The sequence below is a fragment of the Mytilus californianus genome, unplaced genomic scaffold (assembly GCF_021869535.1).
Source record: "Mytilus californianus isolate M0D057914Y unplaced genomic scaffold, xbMytCali1.0.p SCAF_7, whole genome shotgun sequence".
Classification (NCBI taxonomy): Eukaryota; Metazoa; Mollusca; class Bivalvia; order Mytilida; family Mytilidae; genus Mytilus; species Mytilus californianus.
This window is the reverse complement of record NW_026262723.1, coordinates 61,224,714-61,245,531: the sequence shown is the minus strand read 5'-3', so window position 1 is coordinate 61,245,531 and position 20,818 is coordinate 61,224,714. Positions and strand designations below refer to the sequence as shown.

Below are 20,818 nucleotides of genomic sequence, written 5' to 3'. Positions count from 1 at the left end.
AGGTAATAGTTCAGAGGAAGACATGTAACCTTACTCAGATGTTTTACTCTGACTTCAAGCTAGAAAATCCATATTCCTAAATGATGTTTTTAAGGAGGAAAGTAGTAAATGCAAATGTTTAATTACAGATAAGAAAATAACACTAGTTTTTTTTCAAAACTTTTTGCATTTACCTCCTTTTGCTTGTAGGTTTAAGAAATAAAGGACACCAATTTGAAAGTATTCAAATTTGTCTCTTTTCAGAATCCAGATAGTATGGTGTCAACCAGTAATGTGGATAATCTACCAGAACTGAACCTGTTCCCTGAACCTCAGGGATATTATCGTACAACTAGTCCAGATATTATGTTAATAACACATACAGATGATCCGACCAATACAACTATGCAGGACTATTCACAGGATATTACTGTTGATTCTCAGGTACTGATGGAACCAGTTATGGAACCAGTAGGACCTGCTTATTATCTACAGAAGAAAGTCAAAAGACCAATGTCGGTAAGATTGAATATCTACAATATATGCAACACAAATCTTAAATTGTCAATTTTCAATGAAAATTATAGATGATATATTTTAATTTTTTATATGATATATGTCACAATTTGCACTTTTATTGTTCTTTTGTTAGTTAGTCAATAATGCACAAGCACGAAGAATGATTTAACTGTACATATTAGTTTCAACAATATTTTATTTTTCAAAAGCACACAAATTAAGAATATACCACAGAAAATAGGGATTTGGAAACAAGAAAAACTTATATCAATCCATCTCACTTGTTGACTATATTGTACTGTATATTCACTAGACATTTTTTGAATAAGTGTATATTTACAGGTTATTCTTCTTACAACTTACAAGAATAATCAACTTTATGGCATCAAATACTGTTTAGACCCCATCTGATTCCCCCAAAATTCTAGTTTCCACAGCATTGACACATTAAATCAGCTTTGTAAGCCTGGAAAGAAAGATCTGGTGAAATTCTGAAAACAAAAATAATTACTTGCTTATTTTAAGTCATCAAAAATGTTTTTTATTATCATAATTATCAATGTTAAAAAGCATTCCCATTTTTATTTGACTTGTCTGTAATTAGAAATAATTATCTTGTAAAAATGGAAAATTAATGATGATCTGTGCAAAGGACCCAACATATGATTCGTATAATTTTTGGTCATGACCCTTCAGAGTACCTCTGCTGTTGACAAATGCAAAATGTTAATTTTTTTATATTTACAAAATATAAAATAGTTCCTTGCATTACTACATGTAACTAAAAACTTATCATTGATGTTAAATATGGTAAATGTAATTTTTTGTCATGTAAAGAGGCTTAATTTTCAGCTAATAAAACCATTTCCCATATCATATGTTAAAAATTATGCCTTTAATAGTGACATGGTTACTTTAACTTTTTAGAACAAGCAAAAAAAATGTGTTTTGATTATTCTCTGAGGTAGAAAGTGACTAGCTATTAGCAACTTCTTTAACCAGTGCATAGTACCAAGTCTAAACAAAATTACATATTTGTTTACCACAATATTTAGTATTATATTGATAACATGAAATAGTATTAAATGTAGACAATGACTTTGAAAATAAATCAAATTTACATATTTCATATTTCATATTTCATAATATATATCAATATTCACAAGAACTACAAAATAATTAAGGCCTTCATTTTTGAACAGCCTCCTTTGATGTATAGAGTATACCATTTAGCTAGATATGATGAAAATCAGGTATTTTATGAAATTTATGCTAGTTTGCATGCTAATTAAATGACTTTTAGTCATTTTATAAACATTTTACCAAATAGAGTCTTTGTTCTTTATTTGCTTTGTGGTGAAATGTTTAATGTCTTTGGGTTATTAGAGGTATGTGTTAAAAATTAACTTTTTTAACCTGCTTTTGTTCTTTACTTTTAAATCTTTTAATAAATTGATTAATAGTGATCTCTTCTAAGTTTTTATATTGAGGTTTGCTTCTAAATTACCTCAGAAAATAAATCCAGAAAAGTGCTTCAGATGCATGAAATTATTCAGTGTTCTTTTCATTTATTTTGAGTAATGGTTGATCTATATTTGATCTACAGAATAAGCGTGAAAAATGGGAGAAGATAACAAAGAGAAATAAAAAATTATAAGTAAAAAAAAAAAAAACAGACAACATCATGACCAAAAAAAAAAACGCAAAAAGTTCATAAAACACTTCAGTGTACACAGAAAGCAAAAGATTCAGGACACAAACCACACTATGGACCCAGGTGCTCTGGAAGGGTAAGTACTCTTCCTCTTGATGACTTGTTCCTTTATCATATGAAGCAGACTTTATCCAGGAGCTTCTAAAAAAGAATGAAAGTAATCTAGCATTATTCTTTAACTTCAGTTTTTGCAATAAAAATGATGTAATCTCATTGAATAATTCAATGAATAGTGACTATGCAGATCCCATGTATGCAATCAAACTTTAAATAAAATATATCAACAATATATTTAAGTGTGTTTTCTATCTTGAATTACATCTAGAAGTTGAAAGGGAAGGTGGTTTGAGAACTAAAATTGATGACAGCAGAGGCAGATTTAGGAGGGGGGTCCCAGGCCCCCCCCCCTTTGTGGGAAAAATTTGGTTGATTATATAGGGAATCACTGAAGCATGACTGGAGTTTTATGGACACCATCATTATTAAGTTGACCTTTATGGAATATTTGTGGATGCTACAGATGACCACAGAAATGTTCCACCTTTCATATCCAAAATCTCATCTCTTGTTTTCCTTTTTATCATCTCCCATTTATCATCAGATATTTATGTACCATAAGCATGATAAGCAAAACATTGGTTCTGACCAGTGAAGCAAGAACTGCTAATCCTTCTAGAGTACCTAAGTTCATCACTAGTTATTGTTGGAGTTTGTGAAGCTCAATCTTTCCATGTATTGTTGTGTGGACTATTGTTTGTCTTTTTGTCATTTTTTTTTTTTTTTGCCATGGTGTTTTTCTTCTGTTTTTGCTTTTGATTTTCTTCTGTACTTGAGTGTATCCACTCAAATAGTTTAGCTGTTATATCAAATCAAGGTAAATTACGGTTACTCTCAAATGTTTATCTTTCTTTATTGAACAGTCAGAATGTTGTTAAATAATAATAAAAAACCTTATATGATACAAGGTCAAATTGAAATTATTTTATTTCTATACTGTGGTGTAAAATATTGGGATTGTTTGTTAAAAAAAAACAAGCCTGAGTGCTTATTCTTTATAAAAGCTAATAAACATAGCAAAAAAGGTGGATTCATTATAACCTTGCTTTGGAAGAAGAGGGGCAGGGTATACTGGTTTATGTCTGTCTGTCTTTCCTCTAATTTGTTTTTTGCATATTCCTAAGTAGATTTTTATAAGAGCTTCCTAATCTTTGGTATGCATTCAATGAAAATATGTTGACTTTCTTCAAATTAGACCTTTTTAGTTTTTATTATTCAGTACACCTTAACTGCTCTCACACACTCTCTCTCTCTCTATTTCTTTTTTTTTTCATTATCTCTCCCTTAATATTTCTGTCAATATTATTTTCCATCTTCTGGTAGGTTTATTGAAGTCTTTCAAATTGTAATGGTATTTGTATCCTGCTTGGTAATTACACTGTTTATTTATAGGGTATATTCTATATGAACTGGCACTCCATTTTAATTCACATTTTCACTAGGACCATTCCCTGAAAGGGACCTATATGAACTGGCACTCCATTTTAATTCACATTTTCACTAGGACCATTCCCTGAAAGCAATGACAAAATGAAATAATTGAAAACAACATGTTGTTGGATACAGCAATTAAATATATCAAAGAGTTTAAACCAGCTGAGGAAACTGGTACATTCAAAAATTATGTAAGAACAAAAATTAATATAACAAACTTCATAAAAAGAAAATTGGTCCTCTGTAAAAAAAAAAAGGAATGACATGCCAAGTGTATTTTTACAAATAGTTCAAAGTGAAAGCCAACAGGCATTTAAAGATATCTCCAAAAAATTGATATGAACATATGATTCCCTGTATTTCTAGAACTTTTTATTCAAAACGGGTGTCATGTTCATAAACTGCCAAAATGGTCCATAGTGCCATGAATTATGATGGTTATAAATTTAGATAAATATTATGTTTCTTATTTTATTAGAGGATTTTAAGACTTGTTTTCATCTGTGACTACATTGTGTAAGCTTTAACAGTTAAAGTTTATTATGATTATAACTTTCCTTTATATAAACTTGGACAAGTATTATACTAATATATTAGTACTAGATATAAACAAACTGTTAAGATAACCTAATTTCTTTGTATTCTTTTTTATTGATTTTTTTATAATAAAAGAATTTAATATCATTAATCTCATTCAAACTATACAAAAGAAGTTCTTCATATTAATCAGTGACAATAGAGTACCATTTACCATAATCTGGCAACAGTTTTCACAGCGGGAAATTCAAACAATTTCTTTTACTGTTTAAATAACTTCTATAGAAAACTTAAATTTATTGATCCAATCAAAATTCACCTTATAACTACCTGTTGAACTCAAGTGTAAACAAGTCCTGGTTACTAAGATGTACAGTGTAAACAGTATTATTTGAGTGTACCTGTATATTAAAATCTTAACTTTATTGATTTTCTTACCTGATCTAATTGGTTGTGCCTATCATCATGAAATATTCATTTAAAAAACAATAGACTTAAGATATCATGTATTGTTCTGGTCATGAAAAGTTAACATAGCATGGAGTATACACTTTAATTGAGGAGATTTATGATTCTATTTTGATGAAAAGGGAATACACATTATTTGACATGGAATTTAAAAGGTGACAAAATTGGAATATATTTGTGTATTATGTGTTAGGTCATCAAAGTATATTTACCTATAGCATTTGATTACATGCCAAGTTGAAATTATAGACAGAAAAGTTTTATAATACTGATTTGATTTACTGGATAAAGAAATATCTAGGACAGTTTTAAAAGCAGTTGAATTTTTTTTAAAGAATTCAAAATGGCTACAATGTATTATAGACCTTATACTACAGAGGTGAGTTTTATGTCTTGTCATGTGGAATAATTTGAAGATATTTATTTTTAATTTAGATATTAAATCTTTTATCTTCCTGAAGATATATGCTTCCATTTTACTGAATAGGAAAGTTTCTTTTGAATCCTTTAGATAATTTTGAAATATTCGAATGAAGCGTAAAGATTCTATCATAAAATCAAAGAAAGAGCTAAATTTTATTTTTCTAAATTTTTTATTAATCAAGTTTTAAAGGAAAAGATGGATAGCAGTGTATTTCTCAACACTTTATGACAATTAAAATGTATTTGGAGCAGTTTGCTTTAGTATGTTATTGTTGTATTTTGTTTGCTTTGATTGTGTCTTAAGCACACTACAGTAAATCATTTAAAAATAGAATTAAAGAATAAAGGTGCCTTATTACAGTTTTATAGTATTGTATATCAGTAAACTCCTTATGCTATTTACAGTGCACATGACACATGTTTCAGGAGTAACCTTCATCAGGTACATACAACACTACAGACAAATACACAAAATGTATAAAACTTTTATTTTGTTTTTTCTTCCAGCTATTATTACGGTTATGAGAAAAGTTAAATTTTCACTGAAAATGTTAAGTAATTTTATTATAACTACATTTCTGTTTTGAATACATTGTTTTATTTAATAATTTTTCACAGATAAACTGTGCTTTTTATATCATTTGTTTAAAAGTTTATTCATGATTTGCCTGCAATACTATTATATGAAACAGCAAATTTAATGCAATGACCTAGATTTAAAGTTAGAACAAGAATAGAATAGAGGGAAGACCTTAAAAACTTTTTGATATCTATCTGGTAGATTTTTAATGGCTCCGATGTTTGTCTTCTGGGATCTTATATATACATGTATCATCTCACAAAATCAAACTTTAAGTCTGTAAGATAAACAAGGTATAATACCTTTATTCCTGAATTATTTTTTTAAGACCCATGTTGAATTCATTTTAGCCCATCAAAGATGGAGAGATGCCACCATATGAAGCTGTGGAAACTGTTTTACCAGAATACCAGTACATATTTGTGGACCCAAATAGTCAGACTGGACAAAGGACAACCCAGAGTCCAACAATCCGAGTTAGACATCAACCACCAGCAGACACCACAATGCCTGGGGCCTATGGTACCTCCATAAGTGAAAGGTATGGATAAACAACTTCTGTAGCTTATATTTTGTTGTGCATTTTAGTCAAAAAAGGTATTTTTCATTTTTGATAATTTGGACAAAATAAGTAATTCCAAGATTATAATACAGTTCAGCACTTTATCTCTGCTTCCAATTTTTAAATGAAATTTTAAGCATGTGTGTTGCAATTTTTTATACCATTTGAAAATACATCATTGGACCTACAGATAATACTTGTACAACACAGTATATTACAGGTGTAGATGTTCCCGCAGTCATTTCTTCTTAAGCCATTCATTGAATCAAAATAATAAAGATAATCCATTTATCATAGGAACTTGATGCAATCCATGTTTGCCAAAAAAATATGAAAAGTTAAGTAAAGTATTGGAATGTGCTAGATCTTGATGAGCGGTGTTGCCTTTAGTTTTTTTTTCAAAGGCAGGTAGCTGCCAAAATTTAGTGAAAGATACATAATGTAGAAAGAAACAAACATCTCTCTTTTATGTCAAAATTTTAACACAATAAAAGGGAAAACATGTTTTTTTTTTTAAATTTCAATTGATGGGATTCTGGAAATTTATGTCACATGAGCTGCTCCGGATAGAAATCGTCCTTATGCAAATGAATATCAATATATCTGTTAACTTATTTCAGGTTGAAAAAATCTCTTACTGAACGTCTGTAACTGTTTGAAAATTGAGATGTTATAAAACCCTACAAAACAAACTAAAATTCATCTTTTATTTCGTATTTGAATGTTCCAAAATCAATCAAAGTCTTATACATGTATACATGCACTTGCATAAGGTCGATTTCTATCCGACTCAGCTCATGTTATGCAGGAAAAGCACTTTTAATAAAACTTTAGCTTTATTTCTTTTTATTCATATTTACGTCCATAAAATGAAAAACATGAAGTACAAATTATAACTTGGATGGGGTATGAACATGCCTATCTTCCATTATGCTATTGTAATGTATAAATGCAAGTAGTTAATGCAACCTTGTTTAAGAATATGAAAGAGATCATATTCACTTATCTCTAAAAGCTTCTACCACCTAGAAATTTGTTCTTGCATGTTACTTGTAACTAAGTCATTGGGAAATTTGTAAACGAAAGCTGTATTGATTTGGAAGCTTGAGTCCTTATGCTGACTAATTAAGAAATTATTTTTCTTTGCATGTTTACATGCAAATCAATTTATATTTTCAATAAACTAACAAGAAGATAAACATAGTTCTTGTGTTTATGAAAATAAATAATGTAAAATAATGCAATGCACTGCACTAAAAAGACAAATTGGTACTGCTGTTGTCTGTTCTATGGTCGGGTTGTTGTCTCTTTGACACATTCCCCATTTCCATTCTCAATTTTACTGTTAATTTGAAGAATTAGAATTAGTTTTGCCAACTCCATACTGTTTAATACAGTGCCCAAAATGATATAAAACTTTGTATAAATCTGCTTGTTTACAGTGTTGATTAGTAGATTAAAGAACCAACAAAATGACCAGCTGATATCTCAAACTTAAAAATATGTCAAGAGCGAAAATAAAGATTATGATGTGCAGGTTGAATCAAATGTAAAATTTAGCAAGTATCATATGATATTAGGCTGAATTTGATTCCCAAATAGGTCTTGGCATTAGTTCACTTGAATTAGAGATCTATTTACAATCAGTAATCTTGTTTACAGTATCAATCACAAGTAATTAATTTCGTGTAACTAGGATACTTTACCCAATGGACAATATAAGATTAGATAGACATTAATTCTATAAAAGGTACAGTAGATTTATGTTCAAATATTCAGCAAGTGTAATTGTCATATTTCACCTTAGTGAATACTCTAACTCGTTCTTATTACAGACATCGAAGACCACCAGATGATTTAGATAAAACCTCGTTATCTGTTATGGATCATCAAATGAGAGAATTGGAAAATTACCGATCGGCCGTTCATAAAATGGGCCAAGATATATTAGCTCTCAGGGCACAGATACAAGAGCTTGAGGCAAACAACAGTCAGTTACGTAGGGATTTGGCAAATTACAACGACGCAAGTAAACTGATGATTGAATCGGCAGAACTTGATGGCATGACAAAGCCAGAAATTATGTCAAGATATGGTTAGTAGCCAATCTTTATTTTATGTGGCTAATGCTCTTTCAGTAAATTCAAAATAAGATTACTTTATAGGTGATTCAATATTAAACTTCAATAAAGTCAATAAAATCAACATTAAATGTTAGTTTGATTGGAATGATAATGGCTTTATAATAGAAATAATGATCATTTCAGCTTGCTCGTATGTCTTTATATCAATTATTCTCAAATAAAATTAATTGTTGTAGATATTTATCAACAATATGTCTTTATTTTAGCTGGATTGAAACAAACATTACATTCACAGACAAATGATGTGAAAGCTTATAAAATGAAAGTACAAGCTCTGCAGAATGAACTTATAAAGGTTTGTATGAATTATCTCCCTTTAGTTGGAAATTTGTAATAAAGTTGATTTTAAAAATAAAAATAAATGGAATTAATATTAACTTAATGGCAGTGCTTCATACATTTTTTTACCTTACCTAATAGTATATTCATTCTTGGAGATGGTATTTTGACATTTACAGGTACCTTGATTTATTTGGCTTTAATAGATTGTTGTCTTTCAAATCTCCACTTTTATTTTTATGTCCAATTCTCCACCTCCCTTTCTCGTTAAATAATTACCATTTTTTTGTCATATCCGTTTTTTTTTAACCATTATCTTTCTAGAGCTAGATCCTATAAACCAAAAAGTCAAAAAATCCATATCAGCTTTTTCTACAATATGTTTGAGTGTTTGATTTATGGCTGAGGTTAACAACCTTGTTTGGATATGTTACCCACTCTCTGGACTATAAATGGTTTGCTTTTCTTAGATCTTAGAAATCTAGCAAAATTTTGGATGTCATATGATAGCTTGGTTGATGTACAAAAATCTGATAATAAAATATTGTTCAACTTGTATTGTAGAAAAATGATGCCCAGAAGAACTATTTACACATGACACACCAGTTTAACAAACAGAAAGAACAGCTTCTTAGAATGCAGGAGAAAAGTGCCAAATGGAAGAAAGTGGAAGAAACATGCCGTTCACAAGAAAAAGTTATAGAAAAGATGGAAAAGGTTCTAGATAAACAACATAGAGACAGATCGAAAAATCAGAAAGGTATGACAAGTTGTTATTATTAAAAAGTATAAATGTATTTGAAAATGAAAATGACTGATAAGCTGTTTGTAAAAATATTAGATGCATTAACAAAAAGGTTTTTGTTTATATACAGTGCAGAAACCTTTGGACAATTTTTCAATATGTTGAACTTATAATAAAAGCCTGCTTGTTCACTTCACTTTGCTACTTCAGTTGTAAATTATTTATATAATGGACAAATACATATGGGTCCAGATGTCTTGTTCCTTTATGGGTTGTTTGAAGCTTTTTATTTTATTTTTTTTAAACATGAAAAGATAAGATTGATTTCTAGAAAAAAAAAAAGTTTTGAAAAAAATTAAATCATATATAGGCAGATTTTCAGAGAATTTGTATTTTTACATGATTAAAAATTTTGTTTAATTTGATTTCAGATCATGCTGGTCAGGAAGCAAATGAAGCTTTATTACAAGAAAATAAACATTTACGTACACAAATAGAGGATCTTAAAGTAAGTTAGATTGAATGGTACCAAAGAAACATTTATTTCCTTCTTAGAGGCTGAGTGGCAAATGTTTTCTCCCATTTAATTCTTTTGTCATTCCAACTGATACGTGACTTTTGAGTATAGAGCTCATGTTTGGTATGTCATGTGTAAGAAGATGAATATTGATGAATTGCAGATCAAATTTGTTTTATTCCAATTGACTTACCCTTCCAAGAAATTCCAGCCATAGACTAAGAAAATAGAATTTACTCGCCTAGATTTCCTATGTCATGCATGAAATATATTGAACCTATTATTTGTGTGTACCTGAGGCTCCTAATACACCTTATCGCTATTTGTCCGCCAATACTGGACATCACAAAGGTTCCTGTAAAATTTTGACGTCACAAAAGAAAATGTCTGACGTCTCAATGGAAAAGTGATTGTTGTATGACATCAATAGTTCAAGTGCCGCAGATTCTCAGGTCAAGCGTAGCAGATTCCCAAACAGCGATAAGGTCTATTGAGTCAAATATCAATTTTGCATTTTCTTATGGTTGATATATTTATCATTGAGTTACAGCTCTATATTTGTTCATACAAAAATTGATCATAAGCACGTCCATCAATATGTAAAATGAGTCATAATTTATTTTCTGTACTTTTCTGAAAAGAATGATCTGTCTTTTTAGCTCACCTAAAGTGAGCTTTTCTCATCACTTGACATCCGTCGTAGTCATCCGTTAACATTTACAAAAATCTTCTTCTCTGAAACCACTGGACCAAATTTGACCAAACTTTACCATAATCATTGGGGTATCTAATTGAAAAAATGTGTCCAATGACCCCGCCTGCGAACCAAGATGGCCGACATGGCAAAAATTAGAACATAGGGGTAAAATGCAACTTTTGTCTATTATTTTGAAACCGTTATAAATAGAGGAAATCTGACAAGGGCAGAAAGGTTTAGAATGTTGAGCTCTACCAATTGTCTATTTATGTCAAAACTGTCAGGGGACTTCTTTTAGGAGTTATTGCCCTTCAATGACAAATTTTACCATTTTTGTTTTTCGTTTTTGCCTACCCTCTTTTGTGTTTTGAGCAAACACTAAAGAAGATAGAGAAAAACTAAACAGACAAAAGAATCAGCAATACAAGATCAACAAAAAAGAGATTTTTGTCATGAGTTCTATTCTTGTCTACAATGTTGGAGAGTGTCCTTTGTTGAATATGCACATAGACCTAGGTGAGCGACACAGGCTCTTTAGAGCTTCTAGTTTTGGTACAGGAATTGGTTCCTGGCATGGTAAATGATGTGTCTTTACAACGCAGCTTATATAAATAGCAGTAGCCACATCATAATGGTTATAGTTAAAAAGATGACAAATTTCTTTTTGGTAAAATCCAGGTACATTGTACATGAAACCTGAAGAAAGTCTAAACTATTCAAAACAAAAGCACTACAGAATGGAGCATACTCTCACAAACTCTTTTTTTCAGATGATATTCAATATGGTTCATTCCTCCTTATGGCAACCTATAAGCATTGAACTAAGTTTATTGAAGATCAAATGTTATCAGCACCTGTATAGCAATGGCAAGATACAGAAACTGTATCAGTTCTGCAACAATTGTAATAAAATTACTTTGGTATTCAATCCCAATTCGAAGGAGAGGGTGCGGTAAGGGCTAGTTTTGGTCTAAAATTGAAATACATCTGATGAAAGATTTTTGACATTTTTTAAACGCTTAAGTATCTACTTCAGTTGATTCAATTTGTTTATTGCAAAGAATTGAACTGATTTGGTCATTTAAGACGCTCAAATTCAAGCTTTAATATGAAAAATCTATCAAATATGCCATAAAACGTCACTTTTTAGATGGTTTTTGTCTAAAATGTAAGAGGCTGCATTGGTGTTTAGTCTCAACCTTTATATATGTGATGTATTATCATCAAATACCATATATATTAAAATATAAAGAGTGAACACAAATGCAGCCACTTCCATTTTAAACAATAATCGTCTTAAAATTAGCAGAAATGCTAAAATTGTGAAGATTTCAGTAATTTTGTATGAATTTATGATGCTAGTACCTGATGCATTAGCATTGTGTTGTCAAAAACAGCCAATATTTTTGAAACATAAGTATTCTACTTTCCAATAAAAAGCTAAAAGTTTACATTTCAACAAATTTGTAAAAATGCTATATTTTGAGGCCAAAAAGGGGTCTTACCCGGCCTACTCCTTTCTCAAAATAATTTTACATGTATTTTAGAATGATTTCTTTTATCTTTATAGGATCAGTTACGAGGTGCTGGTGGTCAGACAAATACTGGAAATGATTCAGATAAATTTGAAATGTATCAAGCCTTGGAGAAGTCAGAAGCCAGGATTGCCTCCCTTGAAAGACAGGTAATTATATTGATTTTACCCTTTGTATCCAATGAGATATAACATTTCTCCCTTCAGACAATTCATTTACAAATTTTAACCATGACATTTGAATATTATTTGAAATATTTGAGTATTAGATTATTTGAGAGTTTAGAAATAATTATTGCAATAAAAAATGAAGCTGAAGGAAACTCTATAGCCAAACAAAAGATAAGAGTGAACTAAAATTCTCCTGAAGGATAAGCAGTTCCTACTCCACTTATAAGTCATATTTAGTGACATAAAAAACATTTTCTATGAATATAAAACTATAAAAAGACAACAATATCCTGGATTACTGCAAGGAAATGCTTTATTCTGGTCTACATGTTTCGCCACTTACGGTGGCGTCTTCAGGACAATTTAGTGAGGAAACATTAAATTGTCCTGAAGACTCCACCGTAAGTGGCGAAACATGTAGACCAGAATAAAGCATTTCCTTGCAGTAATCCAGGATGTTGTCTTTTTATAGTTTTATTTTCCTGAGGTTTTAAGACAACCGCAGCATACTTCGGTATCCATCATGATTACTCTCCCAGCTTGTACTGTTAGAAGGTGTTGGTTCACTCGTGTATATTTTCTATGAATGTTCATTTGATGGTGAAATGAATTGCAAAATAAACAAAACTAAATTAGTTACAAAAAGTAAAATACCAAAAATACCAAACTCCAAGGAATATTCAATATGGCAAGTCCTTTATCAAATGGCAGAATCAAAAGCTCAAACACATCGAACCAATTGAAAACATCTGTCATATTCCTGACTTGGTACAGGCATTTCTTTATGTAGAAAATGATGGAATGAACCTGGTTTTATAACTGGCTAAATCTCTCACTTGTATTACTGTTGCATAGAATTCCATTATATTGACAACAATGTGTGAGCAAAACAAACATAATAGGTAAAACTGTAAAAAATTGGGGTACAACAGTCAACATTGTGTTATGATCTTAATCACTATAAAAACAAATAACTATATACCTTCTTTTTACAAATGTATAATGCTTTACAGTTAGCAGAAAATTCCAGAGCATGGGGTAGAGAGAGAGCTGATTTAATGATACGTCTCAATGAGGCAGAGAATGGATTTGGTAGAGCTAATGGAATGGTCTTACATGACTATCCGGTACATGTAAGTATTTCTATAAAGACCAATGTACCTGTCTATAATCTTATCTTTTTAAGTTTTTATGAAGTGAAGAATCATTTTTATTGGTGATAAACTGGTAAATTATCTGTTTTTATTCTAAAAAAGATAAGTCTTATTGGAGTAGTCCTATTATTAGAAATTTTTGTTTTTGCTGAAATAAACATTAACATCCTTGTAAAATACATTTTGTAAAAAAATATCTTTTTGGGTAAAGCTGTGCTCATATTCTACATATAGTTGACAAGATTTTAAAATGAGATTATTTTGGTAATTTTTGCTGTTTTACTCTAAATGCAAGAAGTTTGAAGCCCTACAGCGAATATGCAGGACAAAATTCAAAAATAAAGATACTCATGTTTGACTGACTAAAGTCTTATGAGCATCAGAAGGATGTAATTCAGTAGATTTGTAATTTTTTTTTATTTTTGAATTCAAGGGGCCAAATAAGTGCCCTTATCATACCTTCTCATTTGTTTGGTGATCCATCTAGGTGAAGTCTCTCAGCATTCTGTTCTGTTCCACAGTAGCATTATAGGTTTTTTGGTCTGAGATACTTTTTTCATTTTTATTTGTTTTTCTCGGAAGGGTAATCTATCTACCAGAAGGAGGAGCACTGTTTTAGGAAAACTTATAATATAAATTGTGAGTCAATGAGCACACTTAAAGGATTTATTTTTTGGATAGTCCATGAGCTGTGCTTTACTGTACCTCATTTGCAAACAAGTCTTACCTACTGTAAATTCAGAAATTATTGCGAGGTTTTTATTAATGCGAATAATGCGACTGGGTAAGTATCGCAATAATAAGAACTCACATTCTAATATCTGATACATGTATCTGTATGCAGCTTTTCCAGAAATCGCAATAATTAATATCGCATTTTGGTCCATTCTTCAAAAAGCGCAATAATAAATGCACGCAATAATTTCTGAATTCACAGTATATTCATTTAGTTTACTAGTGTACCAGCAAAATTGCACATTTATAATAATTTTATGTATAATTAACCAATTTATAAATAAATATACTGCAAAGATTTGATGTTAGTTGATGTCATTTTTTTTTTAAATGATGAACTTTTTTATTTTTTATTAAAAACATATACTACTAAAGCAGAATCATTAAATACAAATTTTTTTCTGGGTAATGAAAGAAGATAAATTTTGGCAAACTTCAAAATAGCATAGTTGAATTTGAAAATATATAGTTACATGTTTATACATGTGTTCTCACTGTTCTGGTATTTCACCAGAAAGATTAGCATAGAAAAAATAGTGGAGTCATCAAAAGATTTTAATTAACACTAATTCCATCCTCACCTTTTTTGTTTAATCCTTTATTAATGTAGCTGTTAAGATTGCTATACATATAGTTGTGTATCAAAACTTAAATTGATTTTCAATTTTTATAGTGTCAATAGATTACAGTTGATGAATTTTTTCTTTCTTTTATGTATACATGTATCATAATTTAGTCAGGTAAAGAAAAAAGAGTTCAATTAATCAGAGAAGGTTTTTCTTATAATAATCAAAACCTGCATATGTTTAAAGTAGCTGCATTACCTATTTACATGGTTACATACTTGAATATTTTTTTGTTTTTTTTTTATTTTCAGAATGACAGCTTAAAGACTCATAGAAGAAATAGTCCCCGTTTAACTCCTCTATATCGGTAGTATATAGAACAGTCAAAACATTTCCAGGAGCATTTAGTCCTGTTGATCAGGATTTCATCACATGAGGTGCTCAACTCATCATTACTCATCATTTATAATACTGTTGTAGGACTGGTTGTGTCCAAACTTTTTTTTGATTTACAAATATGTCTTCCAGGATATCACATCTTTGTAAGGCACTGCCAGATATAGACATTGGTTCCACATGATTTGTGTACAGCACTTTTTTATGAGCATTGAACAATTACTTAAAAGTGAAACATCATTAATTGACAACAATGTCTATTTGTATTGTAAATGATGTTGGAAATATGCAATAATTAAGATGTTAAAAGAAAACATACTCAGTAGATAAAAGATAGAAAATATAAGCATAGGGAAAGCTAAAGCTAATACCTTAAAATAGTTTAAACTGCTTCAGATAATATTTTTGTCTTTTAGAAATACAAATTATCCCTTATGATAATGTATTTGGATCTGAGAATTTATAAGATAATATGTACCAGTATGTTGTCTTATCACAGCTTTGTTCTCCTTGTCTAAAGTTCTTCTTAAATTGATCTTTCACATTGCAAGATGTGTTATTAAAACAAAGGATGTATTTTTCAGGGAAATTAGGTACTTAGCTAGTAACCTGATTTTTTCAAGCAAAAAAAAAACTATTTTTAAATATCTTTAAAATTTATAAAAATTTAGATTGCAATATTGAAGAGAAAGTAAATTTAAAATAATGTAAATTTGAAAAACATTATAATATTCAATTTCTTTCAAAACTGGTTAATTGTATCCCTTAAATAAAGATCTTTGTTCTAAGTGACATTTTTAATTTCATCAGACAGGTGACATATCAAGATATGGTATATACCTTGAAATGTCACTGAATGAAAATTAGTATAGTGCTTTTTTATAGAAGCATATGTGATACATAACTGAAGACATGCTGCTCTTTTCACACAAAAAAATTCAACAAGTAAAAATACTTTAACATCTTACACATTTCAGCATAACTTTTGATTATTTATAATTGAAAGATTTTTTGTGAAAAGAGCAGCAGAGTCGTAGATAATTATATTTACGATATATTTATTGTTATTTTGTTATATTGAACTGTGATACACTTAAGACTGTTAGATATTTATATTTTTGTTAAAATAAATTGATGACATATAACTTTCTTAGTTTCTTACTTTGCATGTCCTGTAACCTTACTTTGTTGGCTTGTAAGATTTGACATGTCTGAATGTCATACATGCAATGCACTGAAGAAAAATAGACCATCAATCTTGGAGGATACTCTTTTAAGGCAGTGTAAAGTGCCTTATTCTGATTAATGATCCACTTACAAATATGACTGCAATTTCTGTAGAACTGGTGGGCCAACAAGGAGTTACATACAATGTCAAAGCAAAGTACACCCCTACTTGCTATTAGACAATGATAAAGATTCATAGTATCCTGGAACAAAAAGTGACCGCCAGCCAGATCTGAAAATTACTTACAGGGTACAACTCATTCTAACAAAGTCTCAAACAAAATATAAAATTCTATAATTCTGAAGTGCAGTAACTTGCAATGAAAGTTTCAGTTGAATGGAGACAGACCAAAAAGGCAAATAGCATATCTAGACACAAAATTGCTACACACATTACTTGATAGAACCAAAAGCAAAAGAATAGCACTTTTGTTGATGGTCTTCATCTCAAAGGTAAAATGACACTTTCAATAGGGAGCAATAGCTCACACCTCAATATGGTCCCCAAGATCAATCCACACATGAATGTAGTGGCTTTCATCTTTATTGAAAAAGAAGATTAAATAGTAGAGAAACCATTCATATTTGTCAATAAACTATCCAACTAAAATAGGTAAACCTTTTAGATTTGATATCACCTACCACTATTGGTTGTCTGTTTCATTAATATTTACATAATAGAAAATACATAGACATATACATAATCTTCAAGATATCAGTTATTATTGAAACAGGACTGCTCACCCTGAAATGTTTCACCTCTTGATTATCTTAGAGATAAAGGTCTTACTACAGGTATTACAAATATTTACCACTATAAATGATTCATGAAAATGTAGTCAAAAGTCAAATAAACCCTATCCATCAAAAATGTTTCCCTTCAAATCATTCTATACACCAAATATAGTTTATCCATTACTTTTAGAGTAACTGAGAATGTGATGTACGAATGAAAACTACTGACTACTGTGGATTGGATACCAAATTACGTGGATTTTATGGGTAAAGTTAAACCATCAATTTAAATGTTGCACGAAATACAAATTTTCTATAGGTTTGTATGCTGACTTTGACAAAATCACAAAAATCAAACATCTGTAAAAATACAGTTTTTCATCATTCAAATATAGTTGACATTCAAGTATAGAAACAGATCCAATCATAAAAACTTAGTTGATTAAAGAACAAGGAATATGAGGACAAAAAGGTTAGATGTATGTCTATATTCCATTAATATTCAGATGAATATGTTCTTACTACCTTTATATATACTAAATATTGTTAACCTCTTACTACTAAAATCAGAGAAACACAAACTAAACATTGATCACTGAACCATGAAATAAGGTGATGATCAGGTAAGCCCATAGATGGGCATGATAATGATTTGAATGTTGAAAGTTTTGAGAATATTTAACTCTATGATAGAATGGACTGGAGAATTTAAGTGCATACTTGACTTTAATTGAAAATAAGTATATGTAATAGTTCATATGTATAAACGTGGGGTATACATCAATGAGACTGTAACGCAACCATACAAATAGTCCAAATACTTCTAGAGGTAAAAAATAAATGATTGCCTTTACAATTTGTTTAGCTATAAATAGTCCTGAGATTCAAAAAGTTGTGAACAAGTTTAACAGTCTATCAAAGATCTATCATGAGCACCAAATTCTTCATATAACAAAAAACATTAAGATATGACACAGTAAAAAACAAGCAAGGTCAAGGTTCTTAATTTGTGGCAGGCACAAAAACATGTCGCAGAGTCAAACTCATTTTTGATACCTCAACCCTCTCCTCTTTATAATCTCCATGTATGGTCTAATAATATGAATATAAAAGAGCATACAATAAAAAAAAATAAATAAGTATGATAGAACAACAAAAACACAAGAACAAACAAAGCTGGAAAATGTTACCTATTCCAGAGTCACGTCCTAATACCTTGTATATAGGAAGTGTCCCCCCTTGCCCCCGAGATTTTACTAGAAAAAAGTGTGATGGGATATATAATAGATTTCCTTAAATTTGTTTCACTTACATTTTCAAAATAAGAATCCTGATGAAATATAGCTTTTAAATATTTTTCTAAAAGTTAACATTTGTCCATAAAACCACGAGAAAAAAATTAGGATTATGAATTGCTTTTCAAGACATTGTGATACAAAGTTCCAAATGTTTGGGTTTTTTTTGTCAAATTTGTCATCAAAGGTAACCCAAAACTCAAATAAATTTCCTCTTTTAGAAATGTTCAGCATGCTTTTTTTATTTGTTTTTATGAACTGGAAACATACTTTTTCATCATATCCTAACTTTAAAAACATAAAAATCCATTATCAATAATAAATAAAAAGTTTGGATATACATATTTTAGTGTATTTCCCTATACTTCTTATCAATAATTTATTTGGATCCTTTAATTTCCAATTAGTTGATTGGAAAATTTTGATCTTTAATTACTAATTGATTGAAATCTTTTGATTTCTAATTATTAATTGATTGGTATCCTTTGATTTCCAATAATTAGCTAGTTGAAATCTTTTGATAGCTAATGATTAGACAATTAAAATATTATCAATTGATTATATTCCATGATCTCTAATTAACAAACAAACTTTAAAAAATAATTAATAAATTTCTTTTCTTTCAACATCTTAAAAGAAGTGAGCACTTTTCTAAGCAAACACTATAAACACAAGCCAACCTTAATTTTGAGTAAATATTTTATTTAAAAAGGAGATTCTTACCAAAATAAATCAAAATCATTCCAACTTCAGATCTCCATATACACTCAATCACAAATATAGCTATGGACTCCTCTACTATCATGTCTTATGCCCAGCAGTTGAAGACTTTACTCACATCACATGACCAAGCAGTCACCCAACTTAACTTATTAGGTAACTATTATTTACTTATTAACTGATAAAAAAAATAGTCATACTCTCTTGAACAAATTATAAACTTATATTTTAAAAAATAGATAGAAGGATAAACGCATTAACTTTTTGAAATTTTCAAATAAAGTACTTCAAGCACATGTACCTTCTCATTTTTAAAATAATAATATAAACAATATAGTATATGATATGGATACTGTAATTGATATGGAATTTTAACAATACTCTTTTGTTTACAGATAGTAAGATCCAGCAGCTTGACCACTACTTGTTTACAGCAGACATCAATGGTTCTCATGGTAACAGTCTCCGTCTCCAGACCCATAAGTCAACTACTCTTGGTATCCGCAAGATGTACAACCAGTACAGAGAGAAGAAATGGAACCAGATCCAAGAGTTATCTACCCTGATAATGAAGTCTGCCAACTCCACAGCAACATCATCAGAGACTGGCAACCAACCAGCCAGTCCATCTAGGAGACAACAACTTGACAATGACAGCACTGTCCAGTCACTTACAGAAGACTTCTGTGTTTTTTCCAGAGACATTTAAACTGATTTTAATTTTTATTTGTGTCTGATGTTACCATAGCTCTGAAAGTGCTTCTGATATATTCTATATAAATTGTATTGATACTTGTTTATGTATTTAGTGCTTAATTAAGTCTACATTTGCCATTAATAAAATATATTATATCAAAATGTTTTGTTTGACTCCATTTATCAAAAAGATAATTTTAGACTTCAACAAAAACAAGAATTCATCAATTAATAAAAACTTAATCAGATTTCAATAGATACTAACATCAATGAGGATTAAGACTAAGTGTGCTCAAGACAATATCAGAATATTCATAATGAAAAAAAGGCAAAAAGAACCACTGACTGGAGTCAGGAGGTTAGAAACTACATGTAGAAGATTCTTAAATTCAAGTGCATACATCAACCATCACATATCTACCCTGTATAAACTGCCATTTTTCACATCTTCAAGTCTTTTAATGTACAAAATGCGTTAAGAGCTTGTGCTCTTTGACAAGGACAGTAAAATGACTTTTCATTAAAGTACTTATAAAAATGATAACAGGAACTGTATAATAGACAACACCAACCACAAACACCAGACTCATTTTAAAGAAATTGGGCTTACAAAAACAAACAACAACAACAACAAACAACACATGGTCTAGATAGCTTGACTTGGTACAGACGCAATGCAAACTCATAATGGGAATAGTTTACATGCGCTGCATTTTTCAACTTTTACAGATTTGAAAACATGGCAAAGCATTCACTTTAAACTTTTCAGCTGTGGTTTCAGCAATATCTTATAGATGTGACTCAGACCTCAACATATAACTGTTTGAACCAACAGAAAATTGCCTAATGGAATCAGCTTTTCTGATGATTGTCTCCCTAGACAACTTCCCTATCTGGAACCCAACTTGAAACAAATGGCAGTAGATTTAAAGTC

At 30.0% G+C, this 20,818-nt stretch overlaps 1 protein-coding gene across 8 annotated transcripts in view; it reads left to right on the top strand.

The window, feature by feature from the left end:
* Positions 1-16,356, top strand: part of LOC127710057 (coiled-coil domain-containing protein 33-like) — a 44,639-nt gene extending 28,283 nt beyond the window's left edge. For 6 of the 8 annotated variants that reach the window (XM_052215777.1, XM_052215781.1, XM_052215780.1 and 3 more), the window contains 10 exons: positions 244-498; positions 1,701-1,751; positions 6,062-6,252; positions 8,109-8,368; positions 8,624-8,712; positions 9,261-9,456; positions 9,873-9,949; positions 12,226-12,339; positions 13,374-13,493; positions 15,127-16,356. In XM_052215777.1, coding sequence (XP_052071737.1) covers positions 244-498; positions 1,701-1,751; positions 6,062-6,252; positions 8,109-8,368; positions 8,624-8,712; positions 9,261-9,456; positions 9,873-9,949; positions 12,226-12,339; positions 13,374-13,493; positions 15,127-15,186 — 1,413 coding nt within the window. In that variant the 3' untranslated portion in view covers positions 15,187-16,356. Of the gene's footprint in view, positions 1-243; positions 499-1,700; positions 1,752-6,061; positions 6,253-8,108; positions 8,369-8,623; positions 8,713-9,260; positions 9,457-9,872; positions 9,950-12,225; positions 12,340-13,373; positions 13,494-14,096; positions 14,154-15,126 lie in introns of all 8 variants that reach the window. The other 2 variants (XM_052215778.1, XM_052215782.1) reach the window with 2 other exon arrangements.
* The last annotated feature ends 4,462 nt before the right edge of the window (positions 16,357-20,818 follow it).